Consider the following 18,494-nt stretch of genomic DNA (forward strand, 5'->3'; position numbering starts at 1 on the left):
GCTGCCTGCCTGGTGTCCTGCCCAGTGTCCTGCCCGGTGTCCTGCCCCGGTGTCCTGCCCGGTGTCCTGCCCAGTGTCCTGCCCGGTGTCCTGCCCCGGTGTCCTGCCCGGTGTCCTGCCCGGTGTCCTGCTGCCTGCCTGGTGTCCTGCCCGGTGTCCTGCCCGGTGTCCTGCCGCCTGCCCGGTGTCCTGCCCCGGTGTCCTGCCCGGTGTCCTGCCCGGTGTCCTGCTGCCTGCCTGGTGTCCTGCCCGGTGTCCTGCCTGGTGTCCTGCCGCCTGCCCGGTGTCCTGCCCTGGTGTCCTGCCCGGTGTCCTGCTGCCTGCCCGGTGTCCTGCCCGGTGTCCTGCTGCCTGCCCGGTGTCCTGCCCGGTGTCCTGCTGCCTGCCCGGTGTCCTGCCCCTGTCCTGCTGTGTGTCCATCGGCAGTGCTCAGCTGTGTGTTCCGTTCCCGGTGCTGCTGCCCGGCCCCAGCTCCTCTGTGTCACCGGCCTCCCCTGTGCTTTTCCTCCGCTGGTTCCTGTGTCCTCCCTGCGGACAGATTCGTGTCTCTCCCGGCCGGTTGTCCCGGCTGAGTGTGGGTCCCCATGGAGTCCTGCAGGGAGCAGCTTTGTTGGATGCTCAGAGCTCCGCAGCACAGGCAGCAGTTCCCCCGTCTGGCTCCTCGTCCCAGTGTCTCCCACGAGCCCGAGGTCCCTGAGCTGTCAGGGTGCTGTTAGGTGGGAGCCGCCAGCTCCGCTGACCTCTGTGCCCTGCCCTGTTCTGCACAGCAGAGTCCCCCGCAGGGGACGTGACGTGGGGTCAGAACCAAGACCAGGGGCAGCCCTGTCCATGGGGGTCCTGGGCTGTTCTGCCCAGTGCCAGCCCCTCTCTGCCCTGCAGGGTGACAGCAGGAGGATGGAGGACGCCAGCGCGTACCTGTCCCTGCCCTCGGTGAGGAACCTGCCCGAGCCGAAGCTCCTCTCCGGCTCCTCCTTCCGCATGAGCGGGGCCGCGTCGGGCCTGATCGTGTCGGCGCGGGACAGCTTCCAGATCTCCACGCTCGTCTGCTCCACGAAGCTGACCCAGAACGGTGAGTGCCGACTCCGCGGGGGTGGCAGCAGGGCCATGTGTCCCCCACCGCTGTGTCCCACCCCGGACTGCTCTGCTCCTGGCAGCGGCTCTGCAGATACTGCCTGCCGGTGCTGCCAGTGCTGTGGGACATGGTGCTGCTCTGGGACGTGGTGACAATGCTGCTGTGGGACACAGTGCCACTGTGGGACATGGTGACGGTGCTGCTGTGGGACATGGTGCCACTGTGGGACGTGGTGACAGTGCTGCTGTGGGACATGGTGCTGCTCTGGGACGTGGTGACAATGCTGCTGTGGGACACAGTGCCACTGTGGGATGTGGTGACGGTGCTGCTGTGGGACATGGTGCCGCTGTGGGACGTGGTGACAGTGCTGCTGTGGGACGTGGTGACAGTGCTGCTGTGGGACACAGTGCCACTGTGGGACATGGTGACAGTGCTGCTGTGGGACATGGTGCTGCTGTGGGACGTGGTGACGGTGCTGCTGTGGGACATGGTGCCACTGTGGGACGTGGTGACAGTGCTGCTGTGGGACACAGTGCCACTGTGGGACATGGTGACAGTGCTGCTGTGGGACATGGTGCCGCTGTGGGACGTGGTGACGGTGCTGCTGTGGGACATGGTGCTGCTGTGGGACGTGGTGACGGTGCTGCTGTGGGACATGGTGCTGCTGTGGGACGTGGTGACGGTGCTGCTGTGGGACGTGGTGATGGTGCTGCTGTGGGACATGGTGCTGCTGTGGGACGTGGTGACGGTGCTGCTGTGGGACGTGGCGACGGTGCTGCTGTGGGACACGGTGCTTTGGTGGCCTGTGTCCCCTGAGGAGGGGCGGTGCTGGGCAGGGGCGCCTGCAGCCGGGACGCTGCTGCCTTGCCTGCCGCCGCCCTGCCCGCGGGCCAGCAGTCTGGGGTCGCGGTTCCTGCCCTGTGCCACCGCTGCCACCTGCCCTGTGCTGTGCCGCTCTGGCGCCCGCATCGCTGGGCTGGGCTGTGGTTTGCTGCCAGCTCTGTTTGCATATCGCTGGGTCGATAGCTCCAGGCTGTAACTGGGAGAGTTGCTCTTTTTTTTCTCTTTTTCATGAAGGTTGGCTTTCAGCTTATCTGTCTCCTGAGCCCTCCTGAGTTACAGCAGATTAGTGTCGCAGGGTGTGGGAATGAGAACGAACAATCACAGGCTGCGAGTGTTTGCAGGCGCTCCCAGCGCTGGGTGTGCAGCCGCTGCCGGGGCTGCGGGTGCTCAGCAGGGCCACGGCCTCACCAACTCTGCAAATGGGGATGAATCTGCTCCTGCCCCGGAGGATGGAGCCGCTGGATGAGCTGTTGGGTGCTCTGTGACCTTCCTCAGGCCCCCGCAGCCCGGGTGGGAGCGGGACTCCTGATTTGACACCCGTTCTCTGTCCGCTGGCTCCAGCCCTGTGCGCTTTGTGCAGCTCCATTGCAGCCGAGAGTGCACGAGCCACCTCGGCACAGACGCAGCAGCGTTTGCAGATGGATTTTGCCTTGTACGGAATGTTTTGGGAGGTGGCAGAACCAGGGGGTGTTGGCAGCCTTGGGGAACTGCTGGCGTTACCAAACGCTTCCCCGCAGGGCTGGCAGTGAGCAGGGGGCGCCGGGACGGGGGCTGACGGGGCTGTGCTCCCAGCGCCCTGGCAGGTGTCCAGCCTGGGGACACACGGCACACACCTCTGCGGTGACGGGGACGAGCAGCCTGGCTGTTTGCCGGGTCTCACCGTGCTGTGTCGTGTGGTGATGCTGGTGCTGGGGCCACTGCCACCTTGTCAGTGCATGTCTGTGTCCCTGCAGGAGGCCCTGCAGCCACCACCCGTCCCTCGGGGTGGGTGACACAAGCGCCCAGAGGTGACATCTCTGTCTGCCGGGAGTGCTGGGTGCTGCAGGGAGCACCGGTGGCTGTGGCACTGGGACAGGGGACGGGCAGTGGGACAAAGGGTTCCCCCGTTCCAGCAGCTCCCCTGCGAGGCCAACGGACAGAAACTCTGCGTCCAGCTGGTGCTGGAGCGCAGTGACACAGCTGGGGACACAGCAGTCCTGGCACAGGGCTTGGGGACACCATAGCCCCGCAGCCTGGGGACACAGGGTGCTGTGACCCATCACTGCCGGGGTCAGGGCCTCTGCAGCTCAGCGTGAGCCGGGCTTGGGCTGTCGCTGTTCCATTAATTCCCTCCCTGCAGCAACAGCAGCAGTTACAGCTTCTGCAGCGCCAGCCTGCTCTTCTGCTGGGTTTCAGCTTTTGTGGTACTGAGGTCAGGGAGCTCTGGGTGCCCAGCAGCTGCTGTGCAGGGGGCTGGGGGGGTTCTGGCTGCTCCTGGCACGATGGGGCGGTGGTCGCTCAGTCACGATGGGTGTTTGGTCACAACAGGCACTTGTCGTGTGCCCACCCTGCGTGGGGCCAGCAGTGAGTAACCCCTTGTCCCCAAGGACGGGGTCTCTCGGGGGGCTGGGGCAGCCGGGGGCCGGTCGCGGCGGGGTCGGGCAGCGGGTGAGGCCGAGCTGAGCGTCCCGTCCTCCCGCGCAGTGAACCTGCTGGGGCTGCTCAAGTGGCGCTCCCAGCCCAGCCTGCTCGCCGGGAACCTCCAGAACCTGATGCACGTGGACGGCGGGGAGGTCATCAAGGTAGGGCAGATCTTCCCCCGCGCAGGATCTTCCCCTCCACCTCCTCCCTTCCCAGCCCCCACACTCACCTCTCGGCCATGTCCCCATGTGGCTGCTCCCTGGGGACACCGGGATGTGACAGTTCCCAGGGGCGTGTTGGCACGATGCTGAGAGTTAATGCTTGAGCCCTCACATCCTCTTGTCTCCCCCAGTTCCTCCAGGACACGCTGGACGCCTTGTTCTCCATCATGATGGAGAATTCAGACACGGATGTCTACGACACGCTTGTGTTCGATGCCCTGGTAAGCAGGACCTGCGTCCCTGCGAGTGCTGAGCGCGGGTCTGAGCCCGGGTCTGAGCCCAGCGGCGGGTGCAGGACGGGCCCTGGGCTGGTTTCAGATGGGGGTCACTGCTCTGATCCCCGCGCTGTGCTCAGAGCCCGCAGCCCCCCGGCTCCTCCCTCGGGTCGGCAGAGCTCGGCTGACCCCGCACAGGGCAGGGCTGTGGCTGATGGGGACGTTGTCCCTGCAGCGGACAATTCCAGCAAGATCCAGAAGTGCTTCTCCTGCAGCAAGACAGGAGCAGCCCCAGCGACGGGCCCAGGGGAGGGTCAGGGTTGTGGTGACTCTCCTGGGACACCGGGGTCGGTGACAGGACGAGCTCTGCACAAGCTTGCCCATGAGATTCCTGTGGCCATGGGGCTCATTTGGGGCTCTTGGCCTTGGAGCTCTGTCCATCCCGGCAGGCTGGGCGGGCGTGCAGGGGGCTCTGGGGTCCCAGCAGCCCCACGGAGGGTCAATGCTGCTCTGGCCACGGCTGTGGCCACCTGGCGTCCCCAGGTGTCCTGCCCGCTCTGAGCCTGTCCCTGCCGCTCCCCAGGTCTTCATCGTGGGGCTGGTGGCCGATAGGAAGTTCCAGCATTTCAACGCAGTCCTGGAGGCCTATATCCGCCAGCACTTCAGCGCCACGCTGGCCTACAAGTGCGTGTGGGGACAGGGGGACAGGAGAGACGGGGCTGGGACACAGGTGTGGGGACGGACAGGGCTGGGCTGGGGCCGGAGCCTGGGCAGTGCCCGGCGGGCAGCGCGGCACGGCTCAGCGCTGCCCCGAGGCTGCTCAGCCGACCCCTGGCCGTGCGTCCCCATCCCGCCCAGCCCTGGCCATGCGTCCCCGTCCCGCCCAGCCCTGGCCATGTGTCCCCGTCCTGCCCAGCCCTGGCCATGTGTCCCCATCCCGTCCAGCCCTGGCCATGCGTCCCCGTCCTGCCCAGCCCTGGCCATGTGTCCCCGTCCTGCCCAGCCCTGGCCATGTGTCCCCATCCCGTCCAGCCCTGGCCATGCGTCCCCGTCCTGCCCAGCCCTGGCCATGTGTCCCCATCCCGCCCAGCCCTGGCCATGCGTTCCCGTCCTGCCCAGCCCTGGCCATGCGTTCCCGTCCTGCCCAGCCCTGGCCATGCGTCCCCGTCCCGCCCAGCCCTGGCCATGTGTCCCCGTCCCGCCCAGCCCTGGCCATGCGTTCCCGTCCTGCCCAGCCCTGGCCATGCGTCCCCATCCCGCCCAGCCCTGGCCATGTGTCCCCATCCTGCCCAGCCCTGGCCATGCGTTCCCGTCCTGCCCAGCCCTGGCCATGTGTCCCCATCCCGCCCAGCCCTGGCCATGTGTCCCCATCCCGCAGGAAGCTGCTCTCGGTGCTGACGCAGTACGTGGAGCACGCGAGCCGGGGGGAGCCCTGCGAGCCGCTCCTGCGCACCTTCAAGGCCCTGGAGTACGTGTTCAAGTTCATTGTCCGCTCCCGGCGCCTCTTTGCCCAGTAAGTGCTGGCGAGGGTTTGCACCGGTCTGGTGCCGCGCTCTGCCGGGGGCTGTGCCAGCCGCTGGGGAGGGAGACGAAAGGTCCTGGGGGTCCCTGTGCCACAGGAGCGGTGCTGGTGCTCACCGTTGGCCCTGCGGATGCGGCACTGGCACCTCGACCTGCCTGGTGCTGGCTGCTTGGGCCAGAAGTGGCACCCAGGGGTGACAGCCCAGTTCCCAGCACACTGCGGACAGGAGCTTTGAGGTCCCTTCAGCCCAAACCACCCTGTGATCCTGTGATATGCAGTGTCAGGGGTCGGAGCCCCAATGGCTCCTTGTTGCTGTTGAGGGTAAGGTCGAAGTCTCCCCGGTATCTCCAGACTCCTCCCGGGACCTGGTTTGATTTGTTCCCCGGGGCCATGAGGTTCCCGTGCTAATGTACGTGATGGGACAAACGAGGCTCCCCCGGCAGGCGTGGGTGAGCCCGGCCATGCTGCTGGGCTCAAAAACTGAAAACACAACCAGTCAGTGTCACCAGAAAAAGCCAGTTACGTTCCTCTTTCATTCCCTGTACATGGCACCGAAAGCCGAAGTGGCCCCGGAAGAGGCGTGAGGGGGGTCCCTGTGCCGCGGCATCGCCAGCCCCTGCCAGGGAGCGGCGAGGTTGCCCTGTGTGGGGGCTGCGGTTCGGCCGGCGGGGTGATCCGGGGAGTGAGAGCCCGGGGTGGCACCTGGGAGGTGCCAGGCTGCGTGTCAGTGTCCCCGCGGGTGCCCCGTGTGCAGCGAGGGGCTGCGTGGGGGTCCTGGCACCCCCAGGAGCTCTCAGACCTCACTGTCCCCACCTTGTCTTCGCTGTCTGGCTTTGGCGTCTGCTGGCGTTCCCCGTGCAGCTCGCACGTCTCCCCCATGGCTTGCACTGTGCGTCCCGGGGTCACGTCCATGGCCAGGCGGCTGCTCTGGGCTCTGGGTGCTCCGGCACTGACCGAGGTATCTGCCTCCTTGTCATGGGAAAATACAGAGCAAATCGCCCAGCTTATGGAACCTCTGGCAGAGAAAATTAATTACACGGCGCATTTGCAAGCAGTCCTGTGAATTATTTTGCACTGGAATTAAGACATCCCTGAAGACATTTAGCATTTTTATTCATCTTCCCTTTACATTAGTGATCTTAACACTGCAATAACATGAACTCCTCAGATCTTCTAAATACTTTAAAGGGTGCTACAATTTGTACACAGTCTGTAATTTGAAGAAATTAGATTGTAATTCTAATAAGCTACTGCAGATCGCTGTATCTATTTGGCTGTGTGCGGAACCGCTGGAGTCACTGTACGGGGCTGCCGGGTGGCTGCGGGGACGGTGGCAGCGGCGCCCAGCCCACGTGGCCGCGGTGTGGGAAGGGGCTCCCCGGTCCCCTCCTGCCCCGGGGGCTGGGGGGCCGGGTTAGGTGACACGGTGGGTGACGTGACCTCCCGCTCGCTGCTTCCTCCCTGCAGTTCCTCCAGCTGCTTCTGCTTTTCGGCTGCCACCGCGGGGGCAAACTTTTCCTGAAAGTGCTTGTTGTCACCCCAGGGCTCGCCCCGCGCGGGGCGCGCTCTCTGATGGTGTGGGGGGAGCTGATGTCACCCGCTGTCATCATTGTCCCCCCGCAGCCACCTGCCCCACAGCTCGCAGCCCCCTGAGCGAGCGCTCAGCCCCCGCGGGCTCTGCCACGGCCCCCTCGACCCCTCTCCTGTCCCCGGGGCAGCCCAGTGCCCTGGCGAGGACCGTCCCCTTGCCCCCTCGGCTAGTCACTTGTGCCGCCAGGACCCCGCAGCTGCTGGCTGTCCCCATGGCCCCTTCCGCCAGACCTTGCCAGGGTCCCCGAAGGCTGTCACTGCTCTGGCTGCAGCTCCAGGGGTCTCAGGCAGTGTGTCCCTTTCCGAGGAAACCCCGTCCAGCATGGTTTTATCGCAGTTTATGCTAATCTGCCGTGTGAGCTGGGGGCTGGATGATTTTTCCTGCTTCTTTGCCATCGGTGCTGGTGGGATTTCTGTGCCGGGGTTTCTGTGCCAGGATTCCTGTGCCACGGCTCGAGCTCGGCTGCGTGCGGAGCCTGACGCTGTGGGAGCGGGGTGGGAGCAACCGGTGTCCTCGCACCCCAGAGGCACAGGGCTCAAGGGCTGGGCTCTGCTGGGCAGTTTTCCTGAGGAAATCCTCCAAACCAAGAGCTGATGATAAACTAGAGACCGCGCTGACCCACGTCTGCTGCAGCAATGCAAACCAGCCCTGATCTTGGCTTAACTGAGCTTTGCTTTGGCTTGGGGCTCAGACCAGGGCTGTGAACTGGCTGTGGCGCAGCCCGGACGTTTGGGCACGTCCGAGGTGCCCAAAGTGGATCAAAGGCTGTTCCCACGGCCAAACCCGCCTGCTCAGGGGTTCCCCTGGGCTGGGTACCAGGTAGGGAAGGAGAATGTGAAAGGAGAACTGTCCAACTGTAATTACATAAGTCAAAGCAGCCAAGTTTTTACAAGAACTCGACTCAATAAAAATAGCTGTTCAGCAAAACTGGACAGATCTTGTTTGCTCTGCTGCTGTTTGCACAATTAGAAACCAGAACGCAATTAGGAACCAAACACCTCTCTCTTGCCATAGTGGCGGTCGTGGGGAGATGAGTTTTTGTCCCGTTCCCCGTCTGTCCCTGCACATCGTCCCCCAGGTCCCTGCGCAGGGCGAGTCAGCTCAGAGGCACTGGGTTTCACCGCGGGTTACTGTGGTGACTGGCTGTGCCGGGACAGTGGCTGTACCTGGGCAGTGACCGTGCCGGGACAGTGACTGTGCTGGGACAATGACCGTGCCAGGACAGTGGCTGTACCTGGGCAGTGACCGTGCCGGGGCAGTGACTGTGCTGGGACAGTGGCTGTACCTGGGCAGTGACCGTGCCGGGGCAGTGACTGTGCTGGGACAGTGGCTGTACCTGGGCAGTGACCGTGCCAGGACAGTGGCTGTGCCGGGACAGTGGCTGTACCTGGGCAGTGACCGTGCCGGGACAGTGGCTGTACCTGGGCAGTGACCGTGCCGGGACAGTGACCGTGCCGGGGCAGTGACTGTGCTGGGACAGTGGCTGTACCTGGGCAGTGACCGTGCCGGGACAGTGGCTGTGCTGGGACAGTGGCTGTACCTGGGCAGTGGCCGTGCCAGGACAGTGACCGTGCCAGGACAGTGGCTGTGCCGGGACAGTGGCTGTGCTGGGACAGTGGCTGTACCTGGGCAGTGACTGTGCTGGGGCTGTGACTGTGCCGGGACAGTGGCTGTGCCAGCGCTCACTGCTAGCCCAGCTGTGGCAAACGGTCACCACGGAGCACAATGAACTGGCTGGCGGGTGACATGGCAGTGCCGGCGGGTGGGCGCGGCGGCAGCGCGGTGACTCTGGCTGTTGCAGGCTGTACGAGGGGAAGGAGACGGCTGAGTTCCAGCGCTCGCTGCAGCGGTTCTTCCTGGCCCTGAACCAGCTGATGGAGTCCCCACTGGAGGGTCCCACGCTGCTCTCCCAGGTACGGCGGGACGGGGGCCGCGGGGGCTCAGCGCTGCTGTGTGGGGGGACCAGGCTGGCACGGGGGGCCGGGGAGTGGGGGCGATGCCCCTTGCACTGCGGCACGGCCGCCTCCTTTGCTGGCAGCCGGTGTCGAGCTCCTCCAGCCGCCGGTGTGACGGTGCCGGGTGGCAGCTGAATGTGACTCATGGAGCCATGAGTGCTCGGTGAAGTCGGTCAGTGCCAGGAGGAGGAGCCGGTGCCGAGGCCCGGTTGGCGCCACTTCGGTGCCGCACAGGGTGAGGATGGGGCCGCACTCTGCGGGGACCTTGGCTGCAGGCTGGGATGTGCCCAGGGACAGCTGGAGCTCCTGCGTTGCGTTATTTCATGGCATTCTTAGATAATTCCTTATAAATTAATCTAATTAAAAAAGAAATAGTAGTTTGAAGAGCAACACACAGCTATCCTCGCGGAGAGGAGGCGGCTTGTCCCTCCCATGCCTCTCCCCCGATGTTGCTCTGATTTCCATCTCAATGCTGTTGCTCTAGAGACTCTGCCATGGTAACCTGGCTGCAGCACATCCCGTGGGCCGTGTCCGCGTCACTCAGCACCTTGTGCAGGGCCAAGGAACATAATTCTTCAAACGCATCCCAAGTAGAGCGGCCACCGAGCCGGGCAGAGGGGAAGGGTCTGCCCAGGCGCCACCAGAACTGGCATCGCTGCAGCCGCCTGCGCCCGGGCTCGGGAGCAGCGGTGATGGCAAATAACAGCGTGAGGGACGCGGGGAGTGGCAGGGTCACCACCAGGCATGGATGGTGCTGCTGGCTCTGCCACCCGGCACGGACCCGCCTGCTGCTGGTGTCAGGGAGGAGGCAGGGGACAGTCAGGAGCGGGTGAAGCCACATCTGGGCCCCAGGAGCGGATTAAGCCACATCTGGGATCCAGAAACAGATTAAACCACATCTGGGACCCAGGAGCAGATTAAGCCACATCTGGGATCCAGCTGTGCGTGGGTCCGGCTGAGGCATGGGGAGGCCTGCGTGTGCTTCACCGCGAGCGCCTGAGGCTGCAGCCTGGCGTGGTCGGTGTTGTTACCTGGAGAAGCCGAGGCCGCGGTCGCTCAGCTGGCGGGTGTCCCAGCTCTGGGCAGCCCCTGGGCTCAGCCGGCAGCCGCTGCCCGTCCCAGCAGGACGGTGTTCCCGGTGCAGCCCCGCTGCGGTTCCGCGGCTGCCGGAGGCACCGTGGCTGCGCATGGCAGCGCAGCGTCGGTCAAACATCGGCTGGGAAGCGGCATCTCCTCACATGTTGTGGCACTGCTGTGGCTCGGGGCAGGATCCCTTGGCTCAGGGTAAGGATTCAGTGGGAGCCACTCTCTGCCCAGAACAGCCTGTCGTAAACTGGGGATGGGGCTCGGGCATTTGGCCCCTGCTGCTGGTGCTGGTGCTGGTGCTGGGTTTGCAGAGCCCAGCGGCGCTTTCTCCTGGAAACAGCCAGACTCTGCAGTGTTGTCCCAGCTGCCGAGCGGGGGCTTTACCAGTGGAAACAGCCTTTCTGGTTGCTGTCACTTAGAGCAGGAGAGACTGACGCTGTCAGGCAGACCTGTGCTGTTCCCTCCAAGGGAAACGTCGCCCCAGAAGCCCTAGGGCTCGTCCCTGGGGTCGGCTGGAGCGTGGGGCAGGTCCAGGTGCTGGGACACGCTCTGTGCTGGCTGCGGTGTCGGGCAGCAGCGGGACACGGTCCCTCAGAGACCTTCCCTCTGCTCCTGTCCGTCTGGTATGAGCACCGGCACTCAGATCTCGTCACCAGGTCACTGGTGGTGGCTCTTGGAGGTGGCAGGAAGGGGACTTGTTCCATCAGAGCGGAGTGGCATCAGGGTGGCTTCTTGCTGACCTCTCCCAGTCACTTTTGCTCCTTGCCTCCCAGCTCTAAAGTCCTCCGTTTTGTGGCATTCGTGTGTTCGGTATTTCTGAGCATGGCTTTGTGCTCAGCCACATCGCGGTGCGCGGTGTCACCTCACCCCAAGCGTGGTGTCAGCCGGGTGTCCCTCACCGTCACTTGTCCCCCTCGGCACTTGCCACCGACTCTGCTGCTCCGTGGGTGTCATGGTGACGGGGTTTTTCTGCCACATCACCCACAAAGGGTTTCACTGAGGACAGAGTGCCCAGATGGAATTAATCAGCGTGGAAGCGAAAATCAGAAAATGGTATTAAAAGCAAGAAATCCCTTAACTTTAAATGCAGGGTGATGGGCTCCAAGGGTCCCATGGTGTCCCTGGTGTCCTGACCCATGGTCACCCCGGCCACGGTTCTTGTGCCGTGTCCTGCACTGTTCCTGCTGGTCCCCCGCTGGTCCTGCTGGCTCCAGCTCCAGCAGCATCTCCTGGACACACTGAGCAGGGACTCTGGGGAAAGGAAGTTTTTTCGTGTTCTCTGGCTGGACTTGGCAGCTGCTCGGCAGAGCTGGCAGCCCCGGCACCAGCAGCCGCGGGTGGTACCTGAGAGGTCTGACGCAGCTTCATCCCGCTCTGCCCACTCGAGTTGCAGCTGCAATTATCGATCAGCCCCAGCCAGAGCTGGTAGTGGCTGCAGCGCTTCTCCCGGGCTGCTCCGGCTCTTCCCCACGGATGCTGGCACACCGGTGGGTTTCTGCAGGACACACCGGTGTCACACAGCGGTGACAGTCACTGACGTGCACACCAGCAGCTCCTGCCCCAGCCGGTATCCCCGGCTCTGTGCCCGTCACCGCTCCACACGGGGCTCCCTGCTGGCCGTTCCCTGCCTGGTGCCACCAACCCACCGGGTCCCCCGCCTGGAGCATCCCTGGGGACACACGGACAGGAGCTGGTGTGAGCAGCGTCCCCAGGGACACACAGACACACGGACAGGAGCTGGCGTGAGCAGCATCCCCAGGGACACACAGACACACGGACAGGAGCTGGTGTGAGCAGCGTCCCCAGGGACACACAGACACACGGACAGGAGCTGGCGTGAGCAGTGTCCCCAGGGACACACAGACACACGGACAGGAGCTGGCGTGAGGGGCCATTGCTGTCCTGCAGCTGGGGGAACTCGGACACGGTTTGTGCATCGTGGCCAGACGGACACGATCCTGCCGCAAAACCCCATTCGGAGACAGCTCATTCCTGCTGTGAAAACCAGACATTTTGGTTCTGCAAGGCCAGGCAGGTGCCTCGGCAGCTGCAGTAAAAGCCAGAACAAGTTTCTGCAGGAAATCCTCTCTGAGGTGTAGATGCTGGTATTGAAGAAGTCTTGTAACACCAGAAAAATTCCCGAGGAATGGGAAAAAAAACTCTATTATCTCATTTTTTAGAAAGTGAATCCGATGCCTTTGCTAAGTGCAGAGCAAAGGGCTGACCATTGATCCCACGCAGCCGTGGAGAGCATGCAATCAATGCAGAGTGAAAGGATGGCAGGATAATTAATATTAATCAGTCCAGCTGTACTAAGCATGGAGTTTAATTTTTAAAAAAATCAAATTTAGCTGTTACTTTTTTGAAGTTGCAAATGTGACAGGCTAAGATAACTGACATAATAGGCGAGACTAACAACTGCTTGACTTCATACTGCATTCTGACTTAAAATTAGCATTGCGTAAGTTTATTAAAATAACTACTTTTCATTTCCTTAAAATACATCTTCTCAGTTCTAAAAAAGGAATTTCAAGTGCAGAACCATCTTGCTGGGATGGGCATTTCCTTTGGGTCCCGGGGAACTGGCCCTCAGTCCCCGGATGTGGCCGCAAAGGGCGTTAAATGGCAATGTCTGGGGGTGACGAGACAGCGCGGCCGGGGTGGATGGACCCGGCACTGGGGGTTGTGTGGGTTGGCAGTGAGATGTGGGGACAGCTGCTCTGGCGATGGCCGGGCTGTGGGACGGTGGCGGTGCCAGGCGCTGGGGGCACGAGGTGGCTCCAGCCGGACGTCCTCTCCCTGGGGTCGGCGATGGGTGACGGGCCGGCAGCTGCTGTGACCAGGGGGATGAAGGAGGCGGGTGCTGGCTCAGCGCCCACAGCCCAGGGTCACTCCCTGCCCGCGCGGTGTCCGTCTGTCCTGCCCGCGGGCACCGGCGCAGGGCCACCCTCGTGTCTCCGCAGGGAGCGGCGCTGAAGTTCCTGCCGTCCGTGCTGGGGGACGTGTTCGGGATCCTCGACTCCTCGGTGCTGGGGTAGGGTCCTGTCACCCCTGGCACCCCCGGCCCCCCAGCCCTGCTCTGCAGTGTGCTTGTGCCTGCCGCAGCCCCTCAGCCCCCCGTTCCACAGTGACCCCCATCCCGCAGTGACCCCCAAATCCCGCAGAGACCCTCCTCCCGCAGTGACCCCCATCCTGCAGTAACCGCCAAATCCCGCAGAGACCCCCATCCCACAGAGACCCCCCTCCCGCAGTGACCCCGTCCCGAGCAGCCGGTGGGGACACAGGCTGATGCCACCGAGCTGGGGCAAGGGCACACGGTGGGTCTGGGTTTTGCTTCCCAGAGCAGGACTGGGCTGCAGAGTGAGTGGGGCTCTGCAACCCTCATTAAATTAACGCTCGTTAAACCCTCTCGCCTGGTGGCAGGGCCTTGCTGCGGGACTTCATTGGGAACCTGCCGCCCCAGCGGCTGCTGAAGCAGAAGCTGCAGTCCCTGTGCGACATCGTCACCAGCAAGGTCTTCCAGTCCTACGGTGAGGGGCCAGCGGGGTCCCGGTGGCACTGCCCTTGGAGGGCCGGGGCTCACTGGGGACGCTGTCAGGGGCTGCCAGACCGGAGGGGCTTATCGAGCAGATTCCCGGGTCTGCCCCGGGGCGGTTGGGTGTCTCAGCAGGGTTGTGGGTGATGGAGAAAAGAGCAAACGGGGTAGATTCTGCCCTGCGAGGCAGAAGTGACCGCAGGTGTGCTGGGGGGCAGACTTGGGATTTAAATAATCTCAACAAGTTGGAGAAAAGGTTTTGAAAGACACAGACCCTATTTAAGTTAAACCGACCCTGTGAAGGCAATCGCTGTGTGAGCAGAGGATGGAGCCAGGGGCAGCGGTTTGGGGCCAGGGGCTCGGCCGGGCTGACTCGGGACAAGGTCCATGGGTGGGAGCTGGAGCAAGAGAGGTTCAGAGGAGTTTTCAGGCTGAGTTCACTTTAGCAGAGAAGGGAGGTCACTGTGTAACACCTGCGCACCAGGATCTGGTGTTTTCCCAAAACCTGCTCCCCACAAGGACATTGGCAGCTCCGTGCGCCTGGGTCGCAGCCCAGCCCAGGCGTCCTGTGGTCCTGTCCGTCCTCTTGGTCCCTTTCCTCCGGGTCCCCTCCTGCGCTGGGAGGTGCTGACATCCCCGCCAGCCACGTGTCCCCACCTGTCCCCAGAGTGCCGGGAGCTGCTGCTGCAGACAGCAGTGCCCATCCTGCGGGAGCTGATCGAGAGGGGCGAGGAGGAGGACGCCTGCATCGAGCTGCTCAGCAGCATCCTGGAGGTGCTGTACACGGCCCAGAAGGTAACGCCCGCCTGCCCTGCTGCTCCTTTGCCCTCCCCAGCTGTCACCTCAGACATCACCTGCCTGAGCCCCTCTGAGTGGGGCTGAGCACAAGTCACCGGCCATGAGGTGGTTGGGGCCGACTGTGGTCCAGCCGGAGTCAGAAGGGACTGTTGGTGCCCCCTCCCAGTGACAACCTGCCCCAATCAGGGTAAAGCCCTTTTGATTTCCCCCTCAGCTGGTGTCTGGTGAGTTCCCGTCAGTCCCAGTGGTGGGGAAGAGGCCACCAAGCCAAGGGACAGCACGGCCCTGGAGGCAGAATCACAGCATCCCAGAATGTCAGGGACTGGAAGGGACCTCGAAAGCTCATCCAGTCCAACCCCCCTGCCCGAGCAGGAACACCCAGAGGAGGTTACACAGAAGGTGTCCAGGCGGGTTGGAATGTCTGCAGAGAAGGAGACTCCACAACCTCCCTGGGCAGCCTGGGCCAGGCTCTGGCACCCTCACCGGGAACAAGTTTCTTCTCTCATTTAAGTGGAACCTCCTGTGTTCCAGTTTGCACCCACTGCCCCTTGTCCTATCATTGGTTGTCACCCAGAAGAGCCTGGCTGCATCCTCCTGACACTCCCCCTTTCCATATTGATCCCCATGAACAAGTCACCCCTCAGCCTCCTCTTCTCCAGCTCAGACCCCCAGCTCCTCAGCCTTTCCTCACACGGGAGATGCTCCACTCCCTCCAGCATCTTCGTGGCTGCGCTGGACTCTCTCCAGCAGTTCCCTGTCCTGCTGGAGCTGAGGGGCCCAGAACTGGACACAATATTCCAGATGAGGTCTCACCAGGGCAGAGCAGAGGGGCAGGAGAACCTCTCTGACCTACTGACCACCCCCTTCTAATCCCCCCAGGTCCCATTGCCCTTCCTGGCCACAAGGGCCCAGTGCTGGCTCATGGTCACCCTGCTGTCCCCAGGACCCCCAGGTCCCTTTCCCCTGCACTGCTCTCTAACAGGTCATTCCCCAACCTACACTGGGACCTGGGGATGTTCCTGCCCAGATACAAGGCTCTGCACTTGCCCCAGGACGCTCCTGCAGCGTGGGGCACCACGACCACAGACCCTGGTGATCCTCGGGGCTCGGGGGGTGTCTGACAGGCACGGTGCTGCTGTGGGGGCCTGGCTGCCCACATGTCACTTGTCCCAGGTGGCCTGTGGTGGGGCAGGGTCCCCCGTGCTGGGTGCCAGCCCCATGTCCCGGTGCTGTGTGTTGCAGCGAGCGGAGCAGCTGCGGGCGCACTGCGGTGCCGGCGAGGGACGGCACGGGGACGCGGAGCTGGTGAGTGCCCCTCGGCGGGTGGGAAGGAGCCGGGTGCCCCTGCGCGTTCGTGACGGGCTTGTCTGCACGGCTGCCGTGACAATCCCTGTGCGGTCACTCGGAGCTGCGCTGGCTGCTGGTGGGGACGCTGCAGTGACGGGGTCGATCCGGGGAGGGTGCCTGCAGGGTGGGGGCCGGGGGTCTGTGTGGCTCTGGCCTCGTGGTGACCCCTCTGTGTCCCTGTCCTGTCCTGGGGGGTGTCTGTGCCCAGACCGCTGTCCTGGCCCTGCAGCCATGGTGCCACGCACTGGCGGGGGGTCTCGGGCCGCTCCAGCTCTGTGCAAGGAGCAAGGGGGGCTCGTGGCTCTCGGGGGGCAGCGGGGCTGCAGGGGGGCCCAGCAGCGCTCCTGCACGGCAGGAACTCGCTGCTCCCCAGCGCTGGGAGGACAGAGTACGGGTTTGCAGTGCTGGGAGCCGTGTACGAAAGATCAAGCGCAGCGGTGACAGCCGGTGACCGAGGCAGCGTGACCGGTGGTCGTGTCTCTCCGTGCGGGATCCTGCCCCGGTGCTGTGGGTGCTCGGGCTGACGTGTGAATGCCCAGGGCTCCGTGACGGGGCTTGCAGAATTCTGTGGCACTGGGAGCCCGAGCAGGGAAGGGAAAGCTTGGAAATTGGGTTGAAATGTCTCCTTTTGGCCTTATCTTTTTGACCTGAAATACTCCTCAAGGAGAGGATGGTGAGGATGCTCATGGGGGAGGATCCTGCTCTAGTTTCAAGTCACAGGAGCTGAACCCCACCTTTTTCTGCCTCATGCGGGTGCTGCTGTCCCCAGCTGTCCCCAGGGTGGTGTACGAGGCTGAGCTGTGCAGAGACCCTGAATCCCATATTTACACTGGAGAGCGTCACCTTGTTCAGCTCCAGCCCTGGTGCTGCCACCCCTGCGGTGACTGAACGAGCTGCACTGGCTGTGCTGGAGCGGACAAGTCTTATTTTGGTATTTCATATAAATGACGAATCTTTAGTCAGCTCGTGATTTCGCACCTCCCGAGGTGCCACAGCCTGTCCCTCCTGGCAGTGTCATCGCCACGGACCAGAGCTGCCTGGTGCCCCGGCTGAGGGTCCCGGGCACAGGGCTCGTCCCATGCGGAGCAGAGCTGCTCCCCCCGCGCGGGGCTCTCCAGCTGCCCAGGGAACCCGTGTCCTCATCCCGGCTCCTGCTCCTCTGCCAAGTGTCACTGTGAACATGTTGCCCTCTCCTCGCCTGCTGTTTTTGGTGAACCGCAGTAACTGCGGCAGTGCCGCGGGGCCGATGGCGCTGCCATGGCCCCGGCCCAGCCTGTCAGCACCGGTGCCCGCGGGGGCTGGGGACCACGTGCCAGCTCTGTGCCGCGGGGGTGATTCCCGTGGCTGCGGTGACGGTGCTGCCACCTGTGCCCTCCCACGGCACCACACGGGGCAGCGCCGGGCGCTCCGGCCGTGACACCTCGTGCCTTGCAGGCGCAGGTGAAGAAACACGTCCAGCTGATCCTGGAGCGGCTGCTGCACACCGTCAACCGCAGGCTGGTCGTCCTGGAGCGGGAGAACGCGCTGCGGGTGAGTGTCACCGTCACCGCCTCGCGCTGCGCCGAGCCGGGAGCGGGGCTGGGGCCAGGAGGGGCGGCTGGGTGTTTGTGGTGCAGGAAGGCCGTGTGGGCAGCAGGTGAAGGAGTCTGGGCTGTGTTCTCCTGAAAACAAGGGACTGGACCTGGTGAACCGTCACAACTTTACATGCCAAGAGCAGGCGGGGGAAATGTGCTGGGACCCCCACCTCTGGGGGGGCAGCAGGTCCGAGCGCGGCTCAGCCGCAGGTCCAGGCAGAGCCGCTGCCCCGGTGTGAGGATCTCACCGTGACGGAGGGAATGGGGGCTGTGGGCAGCGCGGGTCCGCAGGCACGCTGGGGTGGATGTGGCAGAGCTGGTGTGCTGAGGAGTGGGCCCGACTGTGTTCTGTGAGCCGGGGGTGAGCAGCAGCGCCATGCAGCAGTGGGGAAACGCCGTGCTGTGCCAGGGAGAAGTGCCGCGCCGCAGGGAAACGCTGTGCCGTGCTGCGGGGAAACGCTGTGCCGCGCCGCAGGGAAACGCTGTGCCGTGCTGCGGGGAAACGCTGTGCCGTGCTGCGGGGAAACGCTGTGCCGCGCCGCAGGGAAACGCTGTGCCGCGCCGCGGGGAAACGCTGTGCCGTGCTGCAGGGAAACACTGTGCCGTGCTGCAGGGAAACGCTGTGCCGCGCCGCAGGGAAACGCTGTGCTGCGCCGCGGGGAAACGCTGTGCCGTGCTGCAGGGAAACGCTGTGCCGTGCTGCAGGGAAACGCTGTGCCGTGCTGCGGGGAAACGCTGTGCCGTGCCGCAGGGAAACGCTGTGCTGCGCCGCGGGGAAACGCTGTGCCGTGCTGCAGGGAAACACTGTGCCGCGCCGCAGGGAAACGCTGTGCCGTGCTGCAGGGAAGAGCCATGCTGTGGGGAAGCACCACGCCGTGCCGTGCCCGAGGAGGTGTGGCCGTCCAGAGCGGCAGCTTGGCCCTTTCCTTGAGCCGTCTTGGGCTAAGCCTGCAGGTTTGCCATCCTGGTTTTGTTCCTGTTAATGAAGTCCTAGCTAGAGCAGGCGATGAGGCCGGCGGGCAGGACGGGAGCGTTATCCCGATGAGGCTGCCCGGCTCCATGTGTGTCCCACCAATGCACTGAGGCACCGGCGTTGCTGCTCCCTGCCTGGTGAC

At 63.9% G+C, this 18,494-nt stretch overlaps 1 protein-coding gene across 1 annotated transcript in view; it reads left to right on the plus strand.

The window, feature by feature from the left end:
* LOC135988304 (dedicator of cytokinesis protein 2-like) overlaps positions 1-18,494 on the plus strand; it is a 63,887-nt gene that overhangs the window by 13,097 nt on the left and 32,296 nt on the right. Inside the window, exons 18-28 of the mRNA XM_065634184.1 lie at positions 880-1,069; positions 3,599-3,696; positions 3,888-3,977; positions 4,555-4,655; positions 5,350-5,484; positions 8,886-8,997; positions 13,089-13,159; positions 13,549-13,655; positions 14,328-14,455; positions 15,701-15,763; positions 17,240-17,335. Of these exons, the coding sequence (XP_065490256.1) occupies positions 880-1,069; positions 3,599-3,696; positions 3,888-3,977; positions 4,555-4,655; positions 5,350-5,484; positions 8,886-8,997; positions 13,089-13,159; positions 13,549-13,655; positions 14,328-14,455; positions 15,701-15,763; positions 17,240-17,335 (1,191 nt within the window). The remainder of the gene's footprint in view (positions 1-879; positions 1,070-3,598; positions 3,697-3,887; positions 3,978-4,554; positions 4,656-5,349; positions 5,485-8,885; positions 8,998-13,088; positions 13,160-13,548; positions 13,656-14,327; positions 14,456-15,700; positions 15,764-17,239; positions 17,336-18,494) is intronic.

The sequence above is a fragment of the Caloenas nicobarica genome, chromosome 4, assembly GCF_036013445.1.
Source record: "Caloenas nicobarica isolate bCalNic1 chromosome 4, bCalNic1.hap1, whole genome shotgun sequence".
NCBI classification, from domain to species: Eukaryota; Metazoa; Chordata; class Aves; order Columbiformes; family Columbidae; genus Caloenas; species Caloenas nicobarica.